The 18,621-nt window shown below is 39.2% G+C and overlaps 1 protein-coding gene across 7 annotated transcripts in view; it reads right to left on the bottom strand.

Annotated features, from left to right (window-relative positions):
* LOC137621628 (breast cancer anti-estrogen resistance protein 3 homolog) overlaps window positions 1-18,621 on the bottom strand; it is a 335,690-nt gene that overhangs the window by 9,117 nt on the left and 307,952 nt on the right. For 6 of the 7 annotated variants that reach the window (XM_068352085.1, XM_068352087.1, XM_068352088.1 and 3 more), the window contains 9 exons: window positions 16,381-16,565; window positions 15,491-15,569; window positions 12,208-12,473; window positions 10,474-10,661; window positions 9,750-10,329; window positions 9,293-9,517; window positions 8,450-8,593; window positions 7,229-7,397; window positions 6,656-6,862 (listed from right to left, as the gene is read on the bottom strand). In XM_068352085.1, the coding sequence (XP_068208186.1) occupies window positions 6,656-6,862; window positions 7,229-7,397; window positions 8,450-8,593; window positions 9,293-9,517; window positions 9,750-10,329; window positions 10,474-10,661; window positions 12,208-12,473; window positions 15,491-15,569; window positions 16,381-16,565 (2,043 nt within the window). The remainder of the gene's footprint in view (window positions 1-6,655; window positions 6,863-7,228; window positions 7,398-8,449; window positions 8,594-9,292; window positions 9,518-9,749; window positions 10,330-10,473; window positions 10,662-12,207; window positions 12,474-15,490; window positions 15,570-16,380; window positions 16,566-18,621) is intronic. The other variant, XM_068352086.1, reaches the window with a different exon arrangement.

The following is an 18,621-nucleotide window of genomic DNA, read 5'->3' as shown; positions in this document are numbered from 1 at the left end:
CAATGTAAACAAAGACTCAATTTTCTCCTCGTTCCACTGCGTCTCTATTGGGGAGGAAGGGAGGGTCCTTTAATTTATAATCACCGGGTAAGTATATTCAAAAATTTATTTTATTATCAAAATAACATTTTTCAATATTTAACTTAGCCGGTGATTATAATAGCTGATTCACACCCAGGGGGGTGGGTAGAGACCAGCAATATATGTTTACATTAATATGAGCTAAGAGTTTTTATTTCATTTTAGAAGTTATCAAAATAACAAAAACAAAATAAATAGGTACCTGGTAAGGAAGTCGACTTGAACAATTACTCTGCCTTTTTAAGTACGTCTTCCTTACGGAGCCTCGCGATCCTCTTAGGATGCTGATCGACCCCTAGGATCTGAAGTATCAAGGGTTGCAACCCATACAACAGGACCTCATCAAAACCCCTAATCTAGGCGCTCTCAAGAAATGACTTTGACCACCCGCCAAATCAACCAGGATGCGAAAGGCTTCTTAGCCTTCCGGACAACCCAAAAAACAACAATAAAAACATTTCAAGAGAAAGATTAAAAGGTTATGGAATTAGGGAATTGTAGTGGTTGAGCCCTCACCCACTACTGCACTCGCTGCTACGAATGGTCCCAGTGTGTAGCAGTTCTCGTAAAGAGACTGGACATCCTTAAGATAAAAAGACGCGAACACTGACTTGCTTCTCCAATAGGTTGCGTCCATTATACTTCGCAGAGATCTATTTTGTTTAAAGGCCACGGAAGTTGCGACAGCTCTAACTTCGTGTGTCCTTACCTTCAGCAATGCTTGGTCTTCCTCACTCAGATGGGAATGAGCTTCTCGTATTAACAGTCTGATAAAATAGGATAAAGCATTCTTTGACATAGGCAAAGATGGTTTCTTAACAGAACACCATAAAGCTTCAGAAAGGCCTCGTAAAGGTTTAGTTCGTTTTAAATAGAACTTAAGAGCTCTCACAGGGCATAAGACTCTTTCTAGTTCATTGCCAACCATATTCGATAAGCTGGGAATATCGAACGATTTCGGCCAAGGTCGAGAAGGCAGCTCGTTTTTGGCCAGAAAACCAAGTTGTAGTGAACATGTAGCCTTTTCTGACGAAAATCCGATGTTCTTGCTGAAGGCATGAATCTCACTGACTCTTTTAGCTGTGGCTAAGCATACCAGGAAAATAGTCTTTAAGGTGAGATCTTTCAGGGAGGCTGATTGTAGCGGCTCGAACCTGTCTGACATGAGGAATCTTAGTACCACGTCTAAATTCCAACCAGGCGTAACCAAACGACGCTCCTTCGTGGTCTCAAAAGACTTAAGGAGGTCCTGTAGATCTTTATTGTTGGAAAGATCTAAGCCTCTGTGACGGAAGACTGATGCCAACATGCTTCTGTAACCCTTGATAGTGGGAGCTGAAAGTGATCGTTCTTTCCTCAGGTATAAGAGGAAGTCAGCTATTTGAGTTACAGAGGTACTGGTCGAGGATACAGATACTGACTTGCACCAGTTTCGGAAGACTTCCCACTTCGATTGGTAGACTCTAAGGGTGGATGTTCTCCTTGCTCTAGCAATCGCCCTGGCTGCCTCCTTCGAAAAGCCTCTAGCTCTCGAGAGTCTTTCGATAGTCTGAAGGCAGTCAGACGAAGAGCGTGGAGGCTTTGGTGTACCTTCTTTACGTGTGGTTGACGTAGAAGGTCCACCCTTAGAGGAAGAGTTCTGGGAACGTCTACTAGCCATCGAAGTACCTCGGTGAACCATTCTCTCGCGGGCCAGAGGGGAGCAACTAGCGTCAACCTTGTCCCTTCGTGAGAGGCGAACTTCTGCAGTACCTTGTTGACAATCTTGAACGGTGGGAATGCGTATAGATCCAGATGTGACCAATCTAGGAGAAAGGCATCTATATGAACTGCTGCTGGATCCGGGATTGGTGAGCAATATATTGGGAGCCTCTTGGTCATCGAGGTTGCAAAGAGATCTATGGTTGGTTGGCCCCAAGTGGCCCAAAGTCTCTTGCATACATCCTTGAGGAGGGTCCATTCTGTTGGAATTACTTGTCCCTTCCGACTGAGACAATCTGCCATGACATTCAAGTTGCCTTGGATGAACCTCGTTACTAGCGATATGTTTAGACCTTTTGACCAGATGAGCAGGTCCCTTGCGATCTCGTACAACGTCAGTGAGTGGGTCCCTCCTTGCTTGGAGATGTACGCCAAAGCAGTGGTGTTGTCCGAGTTCACCTCCACCACTTTGCCTTGAAGGAGAGACCTGAAGCTTTTCAAGGCCAGATGTACTGCCAGTAGCTCCTTGCAGTTGATATGCATTGTCCTTTGACTCGAGTTCCATATTCCCGAACATTCCCGATCGTCTAATGTCGCGCCCCAGCCTACGTCCGATGCGTCCGAGAAGAGAACGTGGTTGGGAGTCTGAACAGCCAGGGGAAGACCCTCTCTGAGGCTGATACTGTCCTTCCACCACGTCAGGCAAGACTTCATCTTCTCGGAAATGGGGATCGAGACCGCTTCTAGCGTCTTGTCCTTTTTCCAGTGAAATGCTAGGTGATATTGAAGAGGACGGAGGTGTAGTCTTCCTAATGACACAAACTGTTCCAGGGATGATAGCGTCCCTATCAGACTCATCCACTTCCTGACTGAACATCGTTCCTTCTTCAGCATGTTCTGGATGCATAACTGGGCTTGGCTTGTTCTGGGGGCCGACGGAAAAGCCCGAAAAGCTAGACTGTGAATCTCCATCCCTAAATACACAATAGTTTGGGATGGGACCACTTGTGACTTTTCCATATTGACAAGGAGACCCAATTCCTTGGTCAGATCTAGAGTCCACTTTAGATCCTTCAGACAGCGACGACTGGAAGAAGCTCTGAGAAGCCAGTCGTCCAAATAGAGGTAGGCTCGGATGTCCGCTAAATGAAGGAATTTGGCTACATTCCTCATCAGCCTCGTAAACACAAGAGGAGCTGTGCTTAGGCCAAAGCACAGGGCTTGAAACTGGTAGACAACCTTTTCGAAAATGAATCTCAGAAAAGGTTGGGAGTCCGGGTGGATGGGGACGTGGAAGTAGGCGTCCCTTAGGTCTAAAGAGACCATCCAGTCTTCCCTTCTGACCGCTGCTAGAACCGACTTTGTGGTCTCCATGGAGAACGTCTGCTTTGTGACAAAGACATTCAGCGCACTGACGTCTAGCACCGGCCTCCACCCTCCTGTCTTCCTTGACACCAAGAAGAGGCGGTTGTAGAATCCCGGGGTTTGATGGTCCGAGACTTTGACCACCGCTCCCTTCTCTAGTAAAAGAGACACTTCCTGTTTCAAGGCTCGTCTCTTGTCTTCCTCTCTGTACCTGGGAGAGAGATCGATGGGAGACGTTGTTAGAGGGGGTTTCCGTACAAACGGGATCTTGTACCCCTCTCTGAGCAACTTCACAGATTGTGCATCTGCGCCTCTCTTTTCCCAGGTCTGCCAGAAGTTCTTGAGTCTGGCTCCCACTGCTGTCTGAAGAAGCTGGCAGTCAGACTCTGCCCTTAAAGGACTTGGTTCCTTTCTTCTTTCCTCGTTTCCCTTCGGCACGAGCACCTCCTCTGCTGGAGGCTCTGCCACGAAAGGGCGGAATAAAACGGGACGCTGGAGTGTCCATCCTTGGTCTAGCTGACAAGGTAGGCAAAGGGGTGGCTTTGCGAGCGGAGGACGCAACAAGATCGTGAGTGTCCTTCTGTATCAAAGAAGCGGCAATTTCCTTAATCAGGTCTTCTGGAAAAAGGCACTTGGAAAGAGGAGCAAACAGAAGTTCGGATCTCTGGCATGGTGTAACTCGAGCTGAAAGGAATGAGCATAGGTTTTCACGCTTCTTAAGGACTCCGGACACAAATGATGCAGCAAGCTCATTAGACCCATCACGTACGGCCTTGTCCATGCAGGACATAATGAGCAAGGAAGTCTCCTTCTCAGTTGGAGATATCTTTCTGCTTAGAGCTCCTAGACACCAGTCTAAGAAGTTAAAAACTTCGAAGGCTCTAAAGATACCTTTCAAAAGGTGGTCCAGGTCCGAAGATGACCAACATATCTTTGAGCGTCTCATGGCAAGGCGGCGGGGAGAGTCTACAAGACTTGAGAAGTCGCCCTGGGCAGAGGCAGGAACTCCCAAGCCGAGAACTTCTCCCGTGGCATACCAGACGCTCGATCTAGAAGAGAGTCTAGCAGGGGGAAACGTAAAAGCTGTCTTCCCTAAACTCTTCTTGGACTACAGCCATTCTCCTAAAACCCGCAAAGCTCTCTTGGACGAGCGTGCGAGGACGAGTCTAGTAAAGGCAGGAGTGGTTGACGGCATGCCTAACACAAACTCTGACGGAGGAGAACGCGGAGCCACAGAAACAAACTGGTCCGGAAACATCTCTTTGAAAAGGGCCAAAACTTTTCTAAAGTCCAAAGAGGGTTGCGTAGACTTAGGCTCGTCCAGTTCAGAATGCGGTTCATCTACGTGTGCAGCAACATCATTATCAGAAAGTCCCTCATCCGATAACTGATGAGGGAACGGCAACGGAGTGGGTAACGGCTGGATAGCTGAGTCCGGTCGCACGGGTGCATGCGTGACTGAGCCGGACGCAACGTCATGGAACTGCTGCCCAGTCTGTGAGCTGGCAACAACCATAGCAGCGCGGGGACGCACAGCGTCTACTCCAGACTGTCTGGACTGATGTGGGTGAGCAGTGGCAACCACACTGGGTTGCGGAGGTTGACGCACCGCGTCAAAACAAAACAACTCTGACGGTTGTTGAACCTCACGAACGTCAACGGAGACCTCCGTGCGTCGCTGAACGTCAACATGCGGCTGGCAGATCACACTGGAACGCATGGGTGGCGGAACTCTCTCAACTGGAGTGCGTGAAAAGGTTACCTCAGCGTCCACAGGACGCACAACCGATCGTGTGGGCGGTTGTAGGCAAGGAGCTGCACTAGCTGGTGCGGCAGCAACCTTCTCCGCACGAAAGTCCTGCATAAGAGACGTTAGTTTAGACTGCATGTCTTGCAGTAGAGACCACTGAGGGTCTACAGGAGCAGGTGCGGCGACAGACGGTGTAACTGTCTTAAGCGGTACCGCTTTGCCTCTCTTAGGAGGTGAGCAGTCATCGGATGACTGCAGCGAGTCCGAACTGACCCAGTGGCTACAACTGAGCCATTGGACTTGTGCGGAAGGGACCGACTTGCGCTTTAACGGTCGTGAGACCTTGGTCCAGGGTTTCTTGCGAGAAACACCTTCCGAAGACGAGGCATAAATGGGCTCTCTCGTCTTAGTTAGGCAGGGGCGATCTTGGGTAGATACGCCCGATACCACGGAGGGAACGTCTGTTCGCTGATTAAAGCCTCTCGAACCCATTTGTCGTACGACATTGCTTCTCCCCTGGACTTGGGAGCTTGCAAGAGGTCCCGGACTAGGAGGACGACAGGCACGAACAGACGAACCCTCAAGCGCAACACTATCCACAACACTATCACTCACTTTAACACTTCCCACTGCACTTTTGCACTTCAGCTCCTTCACATCCGCCATAAGTTGATTACGGTCACTAGCAAGGGACTCAACTCTCTCACCCAGAGCTTGGATGGCACGCATCATATCAGCCATCGAAGGTTCCTGAGTGCCAGGAGGGGGATTAGGAGCAACCACTACAGGGGAAGGAATAGGTTGTGGGGCATGAGGAGAGGAAATATCAATAGAACGAGAGGAACTTCTCCTAACTCTATCTCTCTCTAGCCTACGTGTATACTTTTGGAATTCGATAAAATCGAATTCCGAAAGCCCAACGCACTCCTCACACCGATCTTCCAATTGACAGGTTTTATCCCGACAATTGGAACAAACAGTGCGAGGGTCGATAGAAGCCTTCGGAAGACGCCTTGAACAGTCCCTAGCATTGCACTTCCTAAATTTTGGGACTTGTGAAGGGTCAGCCATTTTGAATTGGTCAAAGGGGAATTCAAAAAACTATCAAAAAGTCATCAACAAAGAATCCGTTATCAAAAAGAGTTCAAGGATTTGTGTGAAGAGAATCCCTGCACAGCGAAAGCTCAAAACTAGAATAATGTACTTCACCAAATAGTTGTGAAAAAACTCCAGTTTAGCAACAGCGAGTAAGTACGTCTTGTCGATAGCACGACAGAGAGAAAATTGAGTCTTTGTTTACATTGAGTCTTTGTTTACATTGAGTACTGGGTATCTGGATGACAGATGGCGCTGTTGGGCACACCCGCAACCTGTGTAGCGATCGCTGGCGAGTTTTACCTTAGAGTTTTCTGTCGAGCAACAGAGATGCAGCTATTATAATCACCGGCTAAGTTAAATATTGAAAAATCAGCTTTGTTGTGTAAAATGATACGACCCTTTAGAAATAGAAAAAAAGCATAGATAGTATGGTTAAAGTAGTATGGTTAAAGTTAAAAGTACAAAGTACTACTGTACTGTTTAGTCTTAATAGGGATGATTCTTAACCTTAATATTATCAAGAGGAACTGACAAAATAAAAATAAATGGATTCTTCTAAGCAACAACATTCCATTTATGTATACTTGACTATCCTCTGAAGATTGTACTGCCTGACCCTTTTATTGCTGTAGATTTTTTAACTAAAAAATTCAAACTTACATGTTTGTGCATGGAGTAGATGTCGTCTAAGTTTCTCTCGCATAAAAGCATGAATGGGAGGAGATGCGGAATGGTTGTATTTGGAGCTTGAGGGTTGGTACACTCATTCATAGCCTTCAGCGTTGACCGTAGTTTCGACTCAAAATTGAATGCAGAGTCGGTGTACTTCTGCCGAACTGTGTGCCACGTGTTGGTCAACCGCTGAATCTGTAATGCGGATAATTTGATTCCATTTGTACATTGAAAAGTTCCTAGAAACTTTTAGAAATACAGAAGATACCAAACTTGCAAACATTGGGTGATACAAACACAAATCCAACTTAAAATTATAAAGATAGAATAAAGAACAGTACTTTAATAAAATAATATATCATTTAATAGAGTAAGCAAAAGGACATTTGTAATAACCTGAAATCTATTTCATATGAAACTCAACTATTTGTTGATTATTGTAGCTGGAAATCATAAACATGGGAGTTTCTAAGTTCAAAAGACCTTCTGTACTGTATAAAATAGAAAAAATATAGCAATTTTTTTCAGTATTAAACAGTGGAAACCATTCAGAAATATTACCTCAGGCATGCAAAGGCCAAGCATCAGACCAGTGAATCCATACAGATTGCCCATCGCAGTTTTTGTGTCAATAGCCATCTGTATCCAGCGATGAATAATTTCTGCTCGTTCATTCAGATCTGGGCTCATGAGAATTGTGACTGCTACAAAGAACTTTAAACACTCCGTCCTGAAATTAGAGTTGGGTATTAGGTTTACACAGCTGAAATGAATATTCTCAAATCAGTTTACTATTTCTACTTAAGAATATCTGAATTTGAGGTTTTCTTTACTCATTAACCCTTTTACCCCCAAAGGACGTACTGGTACGTTTCACAAAAGCCATCCCTTTACCCCCATGGACGTACCAGTACGTTCTTGCCAAAAAATCCTATAAAAATTATTTTTTACTTAATTTTAATAATTTTTTGAGAAAATTCCGGAATTTTCCAAGAGAATGAGACCAACCTGACCTCTCTATGACAAAAATTAAGGCTTTTAGAGCAATTTAAAAAAATATATACTGCAAAATGTGCTGGGAAAAAAATAACCCCCTGGCGGTTAAGGGTTGGAAATTTCCAAATAGCCTGGGGGTAAAAGGGTTAATGAACAGAATGAAAAAAATTCTTTATAAATTAATGTTACTCTATTGCCAAGGGTAATTATTTGGTCCTAGGATTATCATTTGATGGCTATGATTAGTGAACATAAGGAATGGAAGACATTAAGAGTAACCTATTTCTTTTTAAATAAGTACTGAGTTGACCAAGGGTTTTTTTTTTAGTTTATCAAGAAATTCCCCAGATGCATTTCCTTGAAACATATAGCTACATGATCACTGTGAGGGTTTTCATTTTATATATAAAAAAAAAAAATTTGAGTAAATTAACATTATAAGGAATGGGAAATTCATAAAACCATAATACTGTCCTAGTCATTATACCTTGTTTGAATAAACATTAATTGTTTATATTAACTATCAAAGAATGGAGCACTGGGTTGTGTGGGCCAAACTTTTATATAGAACAGAAAAATGTGAACAAATAAACATTATAAAAACACTAAACTTTACGGTATACTTTATCTGGTGCTGTGGTTTTTTTGTTTTTTTAAGAAATGGAAAATTTGGATCAAATATTGTGGAAAATTTGTATCAAATATTGTACAACTAATGGGAGGAGTTTAGACACGATAAAATTATAATAAAAAAGTAAACACAGCATAGCTTATATATAACCACACCTTTCAATTAAGTCTGTCCGTAACTGAGCACCATGGGGAAGTGTGACTAGTTCAATACCAGATGTAACACCAAGACCCAGGTCACAATCGCCGGTTCCGTTCAGCAACTCAAGGTCAGCCCTTGTCAGATGAGCTGCTAAAACTCTGATAAAACATAAGTTGGTTTATAGTATTTGACAATTTAAACAAGGCGAGTTTCATTCGAAAATTACGAATTTGGATACAATCTGTAATTTTCCCTAACTAATACAAACCTAGAGTTATTTATGTGGCTGAAAGAATATCCACATAAATAACAGGTTTGTTATTATGGGAACATATGACAAATTCAGAGATAATTTGTATTTTTCCCTAACTAATACAATCTCTTACAAATATCAATTTGCTTATAGTTAAGTGCTTCCTAGCTGGTGAGTTTTATAAATATTACTGTAAATATAAAATAAGTTTTCTAATTAAACAATATATGAACATTACAAATCCGAAGTCATAAAAAAATGAACGGGAAATGAGTTATTGTAACATATCCGACACATAAGGAAATGTTTTATATGCATTTTAGGCTGCTGCAGTGTTGCTTGCCTCTTGATAGCAGTATTCTAGGACATAATAAGAGTTATCTTGTGAGAAAACTAATACAAAATCATCTTGGAAACTGTGAAACGAAACTATCGGTGAATAACTATAAAACTCACCTATCTAAATAAGATACATTATTATACAGTACTTGTACTCAACTGTGTTTAAATAAAATGCATTACAGTTAACTGTCTAAATGAAATGCATTAATATACTCGACTGTGTTTAAATTAAATTCATTAATAAACATAGGGTACATCTTACCTTGAGCCACTTTCTAAAAGGGTATTTTTAACACCATTCATTGCTGTGCCATCGAGTGGTTTGTTTTCAATAGAGCTGAGGAGAAGAGTGCTGAAATTTTCAAGGTCAAATGCAGTTGTCGCATTCATTTCGGGCATTGTGAACAGTACTGGCTCTTCATCAACCACAGAATCCTCCTCTAGGTGAACGCTACCACTGTCGCCAAAAGATGCTTGACTGTCACGGCTGTAATAAAACAAAAAATATTAGCCTGTATATCGTTCACAAATTTGAAGGTGTTGGTAAAAAATTAATAATCTAGTAATGTGGTAAAACTGAAATTCTTTTTAATTTTTAGACAAGATTTCAACTATACTGTACTGTAATACGACATTGTTTGGCTATTTGCAACATGTAATGAATGAAAAGTAAGCAAAATAATACTACACCTTAAAACAATTAAAAATAGAATACTCACTTTCTAGTATCACTTGCAGAAGTCTGTACGGAGTCCCCAGAGCCATTCCCTGAATCTGATCCAGAAGGCTGATACATCTCTGACAAACGCGAGTGCCTTGGATTTGACGCTGTATCTGCAGTGAGTGTCCCGCATTCAATGCTTTTGCCATTATTTTCCAAGTCTCCACTCTCTGTGGGAGTTATGAGGTCTTCGACAGATTGCTTCTTGCCGTCTTTCTTATCGTCTTCTTCCGTTTCGTCGATTTCAGCATAAATTCTCTCGGATATTGCTGAAGTGGGTACGTTGGCCTGAGGCAATTTTTTTGGTTTCACTTTAAAGGATGGAACCCTTGAGGGTTTGGGTGGTGGAGCCTGGGGTACTTTGTCGTCAATAGACTTGTCTGTGGGTGTGAGATCTACTCTCATGCTAACGTTAGGGTCAGAAGGCGTGTTTGCAAAATGCTCGGGTGCCACGGAGAAAGATTTTGTGGTCATTTTTCTCGGTAGTGACTGAGAAGCGAATTTATTTTGCTCTACCACTGGACGTGGGCCAATGACACCATCATTGCTGCAACTTCGTTCTTCATCACGCAAGGCACCTAAAAAGATTTCATATTTATTAATAATGAACAAAGTATAACCCACTAAATTTTACTTTGTTAATCCCATAACAATGTAATCTTTCCTAGTTTCAATACACTTTACAAAATTTGTAACAATTATTAGTAAGATATTAAACTAACCTGTACTACCTTCAAAATTTTCATCAGAAGCCCTAGAAGTACTGTTGTTCCTAGTTTTGATGGGCAAAATGGGAGCAGTGTCTCTTCGCATTCTAGGTGGGGAGTGAGCTGGACTCCTTACAATTGTACAACCAACACCAATTGGTCCACTGTAGGAATGCTGGTGACGTAGTGTGCTTCCAGTTATCCTGCCAAAAAGAAAACTCTTGATAATATAAAACAATATATAATTTATTGCAATAAGCAAGACAACATTTAGGGGTGCAGATATCTATGGTTATCTTCGGATATGTCCCTGATTATACACGATATCTTCGGATAGTCGTTCCGAGGGTTAGAACCCTGTGATACCTGACGGTAATTCTCTTGTAATATCACTCGCAGAAATATTATACAGTAGGAAGCTGCCGAAGGGAACTTCCATCTGGACGACATGGCTATCTCACCTAAAAATAGGTTTTTCCTACGTCAAAATTTGTTTATTTGTTGACTTTTGCAGCTGAAAACTAGGCATGCCCGATAGGTGAAGTCTAAATTCAACAAAATTCGACAAACAGCACTTTGGAATCTATCACATTAGTAAGTTAAGTGCTTTCTGTAAGTACATGATTTTAAAATTTGTTATCCACCACAAAGCAGAATAATTTATAAAACATTTAAAACTCTTTATGTATTACAGTATAACACTGAAGGAAATAATAAAAATCTTTAATAATTAAGGTGTGGTGTCCTTAAAAAGGGGAAAAGCACCAAACTTTACTGTATACTTTATATGGTATAAAGAAAAGCAATGAAATCAACCGACCAATGAGATAAGTAATAATTAATGAAATCTAAGAGTAGGTTAGTGAAGTAACTTAGACTCCAAAAAGGTTACAGTACTGTGGTTTTGAGGATACCTGTATCACTAAACATTTAATACCCTGCAAGAGGATGATCATGATTTTATTTATTTATTTATTTTTTTTTTTTTGGGAGAGGGGGTTAAAACTTTACCAGGAATAAAAAATCTCCAATTTCTTGAAGGTGAAAAAGGGTATATGGTTGTTTTTTAAGACCTAACAGATTCAGTACGGTTATTATTTTGAACATTCCCAAAACGCTATAAGAAGGTTAAATTGAGGACTTATTCTAACTTCGGTCTTTATAAAAAGGTATATAGTAATGCAGTTAGATTTCAGCAGCTGGAATTTAATTTAGAGGCATCTATAAGGATTTAATATCAATACTGATTGAATAAAGCTATTTCATCTTTCTATGAAAGATTAAAAAAACAATAATCGTCATAAAGTTATCCTCTTCAACATCTGTTATTTAATAAATGCCTGCTCAATTTTTTCCTCATTAACTCTTGGACAACAATTCTCTCATGAAAAACACTCCCTACTGCTGCCATAATACTGACATGCTAACATCTTTTCAACTCACACTTTCTAATCAACTGAAGTACTGTAAAGTGTAAGTAGTCACAAATGAGCAGTTAATTATGCAGTGTCAGGTTAATATAAAAGACAAGGATTGATAAAATAACTTTCAGAAGGCTATATTCAAGTCACAAGTGGTATAAAGGCGTTGGCACATTTGTTCATAATGAATACATAAGTCCATTTATTTCCAGTATTACCATTATATCATAATGAATACAGAAGTCCCTTTATTTCAAATGCATACAGTATCACCATTATACCATTATATATCACATTATCTTTCAAATTGATATCTCTTATTCCTTACCTTGGTGTTGGTTCAGACGACCTATTGATTGGCCGTGTCAACGTGCCATGGGAGAATGTGTGAGCTGTTTGAAGGGCGTATTTAGAGGCATAAAAACTGAGTGGAGCTGTACGATTGACGGGGGTTGATATTCGAGCACCAGAGGAAATGGTGATGGGTCGCTTGCCTCCCACGTAAGCCCTCACCAAGTCAGGTATGGTATCGTAAGCTTCGTCTTCCAACTGATATTGTATCCTCTCGTACACAGTGTTGGGTTGAACTACTGTCTGAAATGACCAGCAAAATGTGTTATTAAAGTTAGATTGTGGAAAGAATCAGCAACTATGCAATCTGCAATATCCAGTTAAACTGTTAATGAAATATGAAGGAGGGTTTGGCAAGAATACTGTAATATTACCATCTCATCACTTTAGTCAAAGGGTATGACTATCCACTTTATGTGTCAACTGACCAAACCTTGATAAAAGAATGAAAGATTCTGGGCAGTTTAGCAAGATAAAAATCCTAACTTCGTATCTTGTATTTTGAAAAAGGCTTTCAATTTCTTGAAACCATAAAACTATACTGATCATTAGTATTAGTAGTTAATAAAACAACTAAAGTATGGCGCACTGGGTCGTAAGGGCCAAACTCTTAGCTGTAACCGACGGCAAATATTACTATGAATTTAAAAACAAACATTTTTCACAAATAGAATACATTCTCACAGTACAAGATAAATGGACATGACTATTCCTTTGAACGGAATGCCCCTAGGTAGATTATTACTCAGTGGCAAAAAGCCACTAATAAAATGCTAAGACTTTCAGGCCTCTGCTGAAGGATTTATTCTGAAATGCAAAGCGAAAAACAGAGCCGGAGCAAGTTAATTAAAGCTACATAGAAAGACGTGAGAAGACCTAAAGAATCTTTTTTTTTTTAAAGCTAAAGAAAGGAAACGTGTACAGTAGGTGTAGATGAAGAATGAATATAAGTACATCCAATAATAAAATTGGATACGGCATACAGGTTACAATATATATTTGATAAAGACTAAGAAGAGAAACTGAACATATGTAATAAAAAAAAAAAAATATCCGCAGTCAAAATCCCAACCAATTAAATTTTTCCATTTGCCCTCTACCTTTTCGATAAATATTTACTGAATATATGAATAAAGGACAAAACGTTAGTGGTCGGGGCATAAAATATTAAAGTGAATGAAATATGCAGTGATAGAAAGAGGCAATAGTTCATGTTCAAAATGCTTCAAGAAAACTAAAATTATAGCCAGATCTTTACTCTGACTGAATCTATAACATGTAAAATGCATTCAGAAGGCTAAGATTACTGCCAAATCTTTCTTCAGACAGCCTCTATAACGTTTAAAAAACTTCCCCAAGACTAAAATTACTGCCAGATCTTTGCTCATTAACAATTGGTAAAACTAATTAACTGAGTAAATATAATATGTCCTATTATAATGAATCAGTAAAGTGGAATAAAGTATTTTACTAGGCAGAAAATTCTTAGACATGAACAGATATTTCCCAATCTCTCCTAGAATATTTTTATCAAGGTTCCAACAAACTAAGAAGTCATAAATTTGTGAATGCATTTACAAGAAAATATTTGAGTTTTCTACAATATAATTATTTTACTATCAATGCACCAGATAAGGTCGAGCCATCTCTATTTTTCTTTTGTTATATATAATCGGGTAATTTCTTTTGACTTCCATCGTGATTTCTACGACCAGACGTCCTAAAAAGTATAATCATTAAAGCAGAAAGTATATTTTTCTATTACGTATCCTTAATTCTTAGCTTGCAATTGGGTTGGATTCCATTGTTTAATACATATATTTAACAAGGATTGAATTACAGTATATAAGAATAAAATAAAATTCATGACAGGAACTACAGTATATTGGTTAAATAAAAGACATACTGTACTGTAATTCAAATACAAATTTTGAAGACAAACTATCAAAATGGGTATCCTTAGATGTAATTTGACTTCTAAAAGTTAGCAATAAAACCTGGTTCAGTTTTTTTTTATACCATTAGAGGTCTCAAGCCAGACCAGTTCTCCTTGAAACTGAGGTCGAACTCAAAGGCAAGTGATATTATTATGGAAATTCTGTAATAGGATTCCTGTACCGTACCATCAACCACTTAGGTCAAAAACCATGAGAAGAAAATATATTTCCAGCACAAAAAAACACACACACACACACATCATATATATATATATATATATATATATATATATATATATATATATATATATATATATATATATATATATATATATGTATGTATATCTTTGTATATTCGTACTGCTTTTAGAGCCAAGACTGTCTCTGGTGATGCACCTTTGTAAAAACAATTAATCACTCTGTTGAACATTAATGTCTTACTCTTTAGTAATAAATCTGAAGCTTGAACATTTTTTAATGTAAATATATTTTTGGTATCTGGCAAGAAAATGTGAAATGTTTTTAAATATTTAAGATCCATGTTCTGCACACCATAAGATAGATTTAAATGGGTTTTAAAGACTTGCTTCCATCTTTGCTTTAATTTCTTTTTCATATCCTCTAACTTGACTGTTTGGATTCTTTAAATTTACTATTTTTTTCACCTATCAACAGCAATTTCTTCTGGAGCCTTGTACGAGTCTACACTGTGGTTTAGACGTCTCGTAAAACTGAATTGCTAAAAGTCACAGATTCCTCATCCATATGGCAAGTTATTCCTGATTTATAGTCAATAAAAAAAGCTCCTTAAGGAAGGAGGGTCATCAACTGCACTCGGTGTATTACAGGCATTAGATAAAGGGTCTTTGAAACGTCAACATTTAAGTTTTCTACTTTAGGGTTGTGGTGGCTGATGTGGTAACGTCCCTGACTGGTGAACGCCAGACTGGGGTTTGAGTCTGGTTCAAAATCGTCATTTCCCTTGGTCGCTGCAACCTCACCATCCTTGTTAGCTAAGGATGGGGGACTTGGGGGAGCCTACAGGTCCATCTGCTGAGTCATCAGCAGCCATTCCCTGGCCCTCCTTGGTCCTAGCTTGGGTGGAGAGGGGCCTTAGGTGCTGATCATATGTATATATGGTCAGTCTCTAGGGCATTGTCCATGTCCCTTGCCTCTGCCACTCATGAGTGGCCTTTAAACCTCCTTCCTTTCTTTTCGATCATCCTATCCAACCTCTTTTAAATATTACTCCATACTGTAACTGCTTCTCTGAGGTAAATAAAATACAAAAAATTAAATAAATAATAAAATATTTATATTTACCTTTTGTATAACGAAATGGAGCGTTTGCGCCGACCATCGGCACGTAAGGACATAGTCGCCCGGTTGAGATATGCAGTCCCTGTAAAGAAGGGAAAAGAGTTCAAGTTTTTATGCAGAGTGCATACCTCGACGAAGGGAATTGCTCACCGGAGGTAAAGTGGCCGGTGGAAATCATGTCAGGTTATGCAAATGCCTTCAGCAATATGGTCCCTAGACCATAAAAAAAGGGTAACCAAGTCTTAAGCTAAATTTTACTTTTGCTATTTTCTTCTGAGTTTGGCATGAGAGAATAGACACTTTAACGTATCTGTTTAAAATGTGGTTCTGATTTAAGTTGTTTTCTCCAGACAAAATTGATAAGTTTAATCTAACTCGTTGCAAAACACTTCCTGCAACATCAGATAAAAATATTCAACAATTATATATTGATTATAAGAACTACATTCGACCCTCAGCTCCGTACGAGTTTTGTAAACCCATAAGACTTTAGGTTTGTACCCCTAGCCTCTGAAACAGCCATTTATTATTATTATTATTATTATTATTATTATTATTATTATTATTATTACTTGCTAGGCTACAACTCTACTTGGAAAAGCAGTCTGGTTTAAGCCCAAGGGCTCCAGCAGGGAAAATAGCCCAGTGAGGAAAGAAATTAGTTAATAACTACAAGAGAAGTTTAAGAACAATAATATTAAAATAAATCTTTCATATATAAACAATAACAACTCCAAAATAACAAGAAGAGAAACAAGGTAAGTGGGCCTGAGTGTCCTCAAGCAAGAGATCTCTAAGCCAAGACAGTGAAAGACCATGGTGCAGAGGCTATGGCACTACTCTAGAATGGAGAACAATTGTAAATTTTTTTTTTTTTTTCCTATGAATAATACCTAATGAGAAACTCCCCCTCCTTGATGACAACTTCTTCGGCACGCACTCTAGGAATCGTGCCGTGATACCAAGCGTGAGAGCGAAGATCGCCAGCGTCCAGACTTAGCTCCCATTCCAACAACTTCTTCAGCTCTCCAGCTTCGGCGTTGTTGACTTCGCCGGTGTCTACATCGAGTTCGAACGACTGGAAGAATGAGAGAGAGATGTAGATTACAGTATTATTATTATTATAATTATTATTATTATTATTATTATTATTATTAAAAGGAAGATATTAACCAGGCCTACGAGTCGAGCTCGACTCTTAACAGAACTGGCCCTCGTAAATTAGGGAGGTTCCTGGAAACATTATACAATTGAAGATATTTAAGGTGGAAAAAAATGAGAACAGTAAATTTTCAAGGTGGAAATATGTATGGTGATAATACACAAACGTGAAATGTATTTTATGGCGAAAATATACTAAAGAAAAATATACACAAGAGTACACGTTTATGGTGAAAATAAACATGCGAGAATTCATACTCTGGGGCAATAAACACCTGAGGAATGCATTTCAGTGGTGAAAATATACACAAGGGGAATGCATTTTTATCGTGAAAAATGTGCCTACGTGGTAAATTCATACCTGAACAATGCATTTATATAATGAAATTATATAAACATGAGTGCATTTCGATAATGAATATATCCAATTTAGGAATGAATGATTACGGTTAAAATATATACTGTACTTCTCAAGGAAGAATTTTTATGTTAAGATCAACAACATGGATGATCATAGTGAGATATCAAAAGTTATAAGTAGATTTTTGTGGTTAAAATTTGAGCCCCATGTTTACCGCAAGGATACCGATAGTGATTTTCTGATAGTGAATTTAGTAAGTCACTATCACCAGTATAAATCGAATAAATAACTGTATATAGTTATAAGAAACACTATCACTAATATTTGACATAGAATGGTCTAAGATACATTACTCGAGTTAGACCAGACAAATCAAAATCGGAAAAATACATTACCAATAATCTATGCGAAACAAGTCATGCACTCTGGAGCAATTTAAGACACACACACACACACACACATATATATATATATATATATATATATATATATATATATATATATATATATATATTAAAATACACACTTTTCAGTGTATTTATTATAAATAAAATAACCCACAATTTATGAAAAAAAAATGAAATTTATTTTGAGCTTTCGAAATATTTGAAGAACTGTAACAACATTTGAATAAATATATCCTATAAAAACTTTAACAAAACAAGAAGAAGAGAAATAAGATAGAATAGTGTGCCTGAGTGTACCCTCAAGCAAGAGAAATCTAACCCAAGACAGTGGAAGGCCATGGTACAGAGGCCATGGCACTACCCAAGACTGGAAAACATGGTTTGATTTTGGAATGTCCTTCTCCTAGAAGGGCTGCTTACCATGGCTAAAGAGTCTCTTCTATCCTTACCATGAGGAAAGTGGCCACTGAACCACGGTGCAGTAATTAACCCTTGGATGAAGAAGAATTTTTTGGTAATCTCAAGTGTTGTCAGGTGTATGAGATCAGAGGAGAATATGTAAACAATAGGCCAGACTATTTCGTGTGTGTGTAGGTAAAGGGAAAATGAACTCAAAAGGTATTAGCTTCACTGAACCAATTGCAAAGGCATCTTCTGCCAAGTAGAGATTCCAATTTCACTGGCTGACCACATCAAATGCCTGATGACAGGTTTGTGGGAGGTCCTTTGGAAGTCTTGCACTTCCAATTACTTATCTGGGTTCGAAGGCGTAACAAGAGTATACCGACACGTCACGTTTTAAAGGAAACCAGCTTGTAACCGAAGTCTAAAGTGTATATATGTACTGGGCATCTCGCTAGTAAAGTCTAAAGCGTATATATGTACTGGACATCTCGCTAGTAAAGTCTAAAGCGTATATATGTACTGGGCATCTCGCTAGTAAAGTCTAAAGCGTATATATGCACTGGACATCTCGCTAGTAAAGTCTAAAGCGTATATATGTACTGGGCATCTCGCTAGTAAAGTCTAAAGCGTACATATGCACTGGACATCTCGCTAGTAAAGTCTAAAGCGTACATATGCACTGGACATCTCGCTAGTAAAGTCTAAAGCGTATTTATGTACTGGGCATCTCGCTAGTAAAGTCTAAAGCGTACATATGCACTGGACATCTCGCTAGTAAAGTCTAAAGCGTACATATGCAC

This window comes from Palaemon carinicauda, chromosome 28, assembly GCF_036898095.1.
Source record: "Palaemon carinicauda isolate YSFRI2023 chromosome 28, ASM3689809v2, whole genome shotgun sequence".
In the NCBI taxonomy this organism is placed as follows: domain Eukaryota; kingdom Metazoa; phylum Arthropoda; class Malacostraca; order Decapoda; family Palaemonidae; genus Palaemon; species Palaemon carinicauda.
The sequence above is the reverse complement of the archived record's forward strand: the minus strand, read 5'-3'. Positions and strand labels throughout refer to the sequence as shown.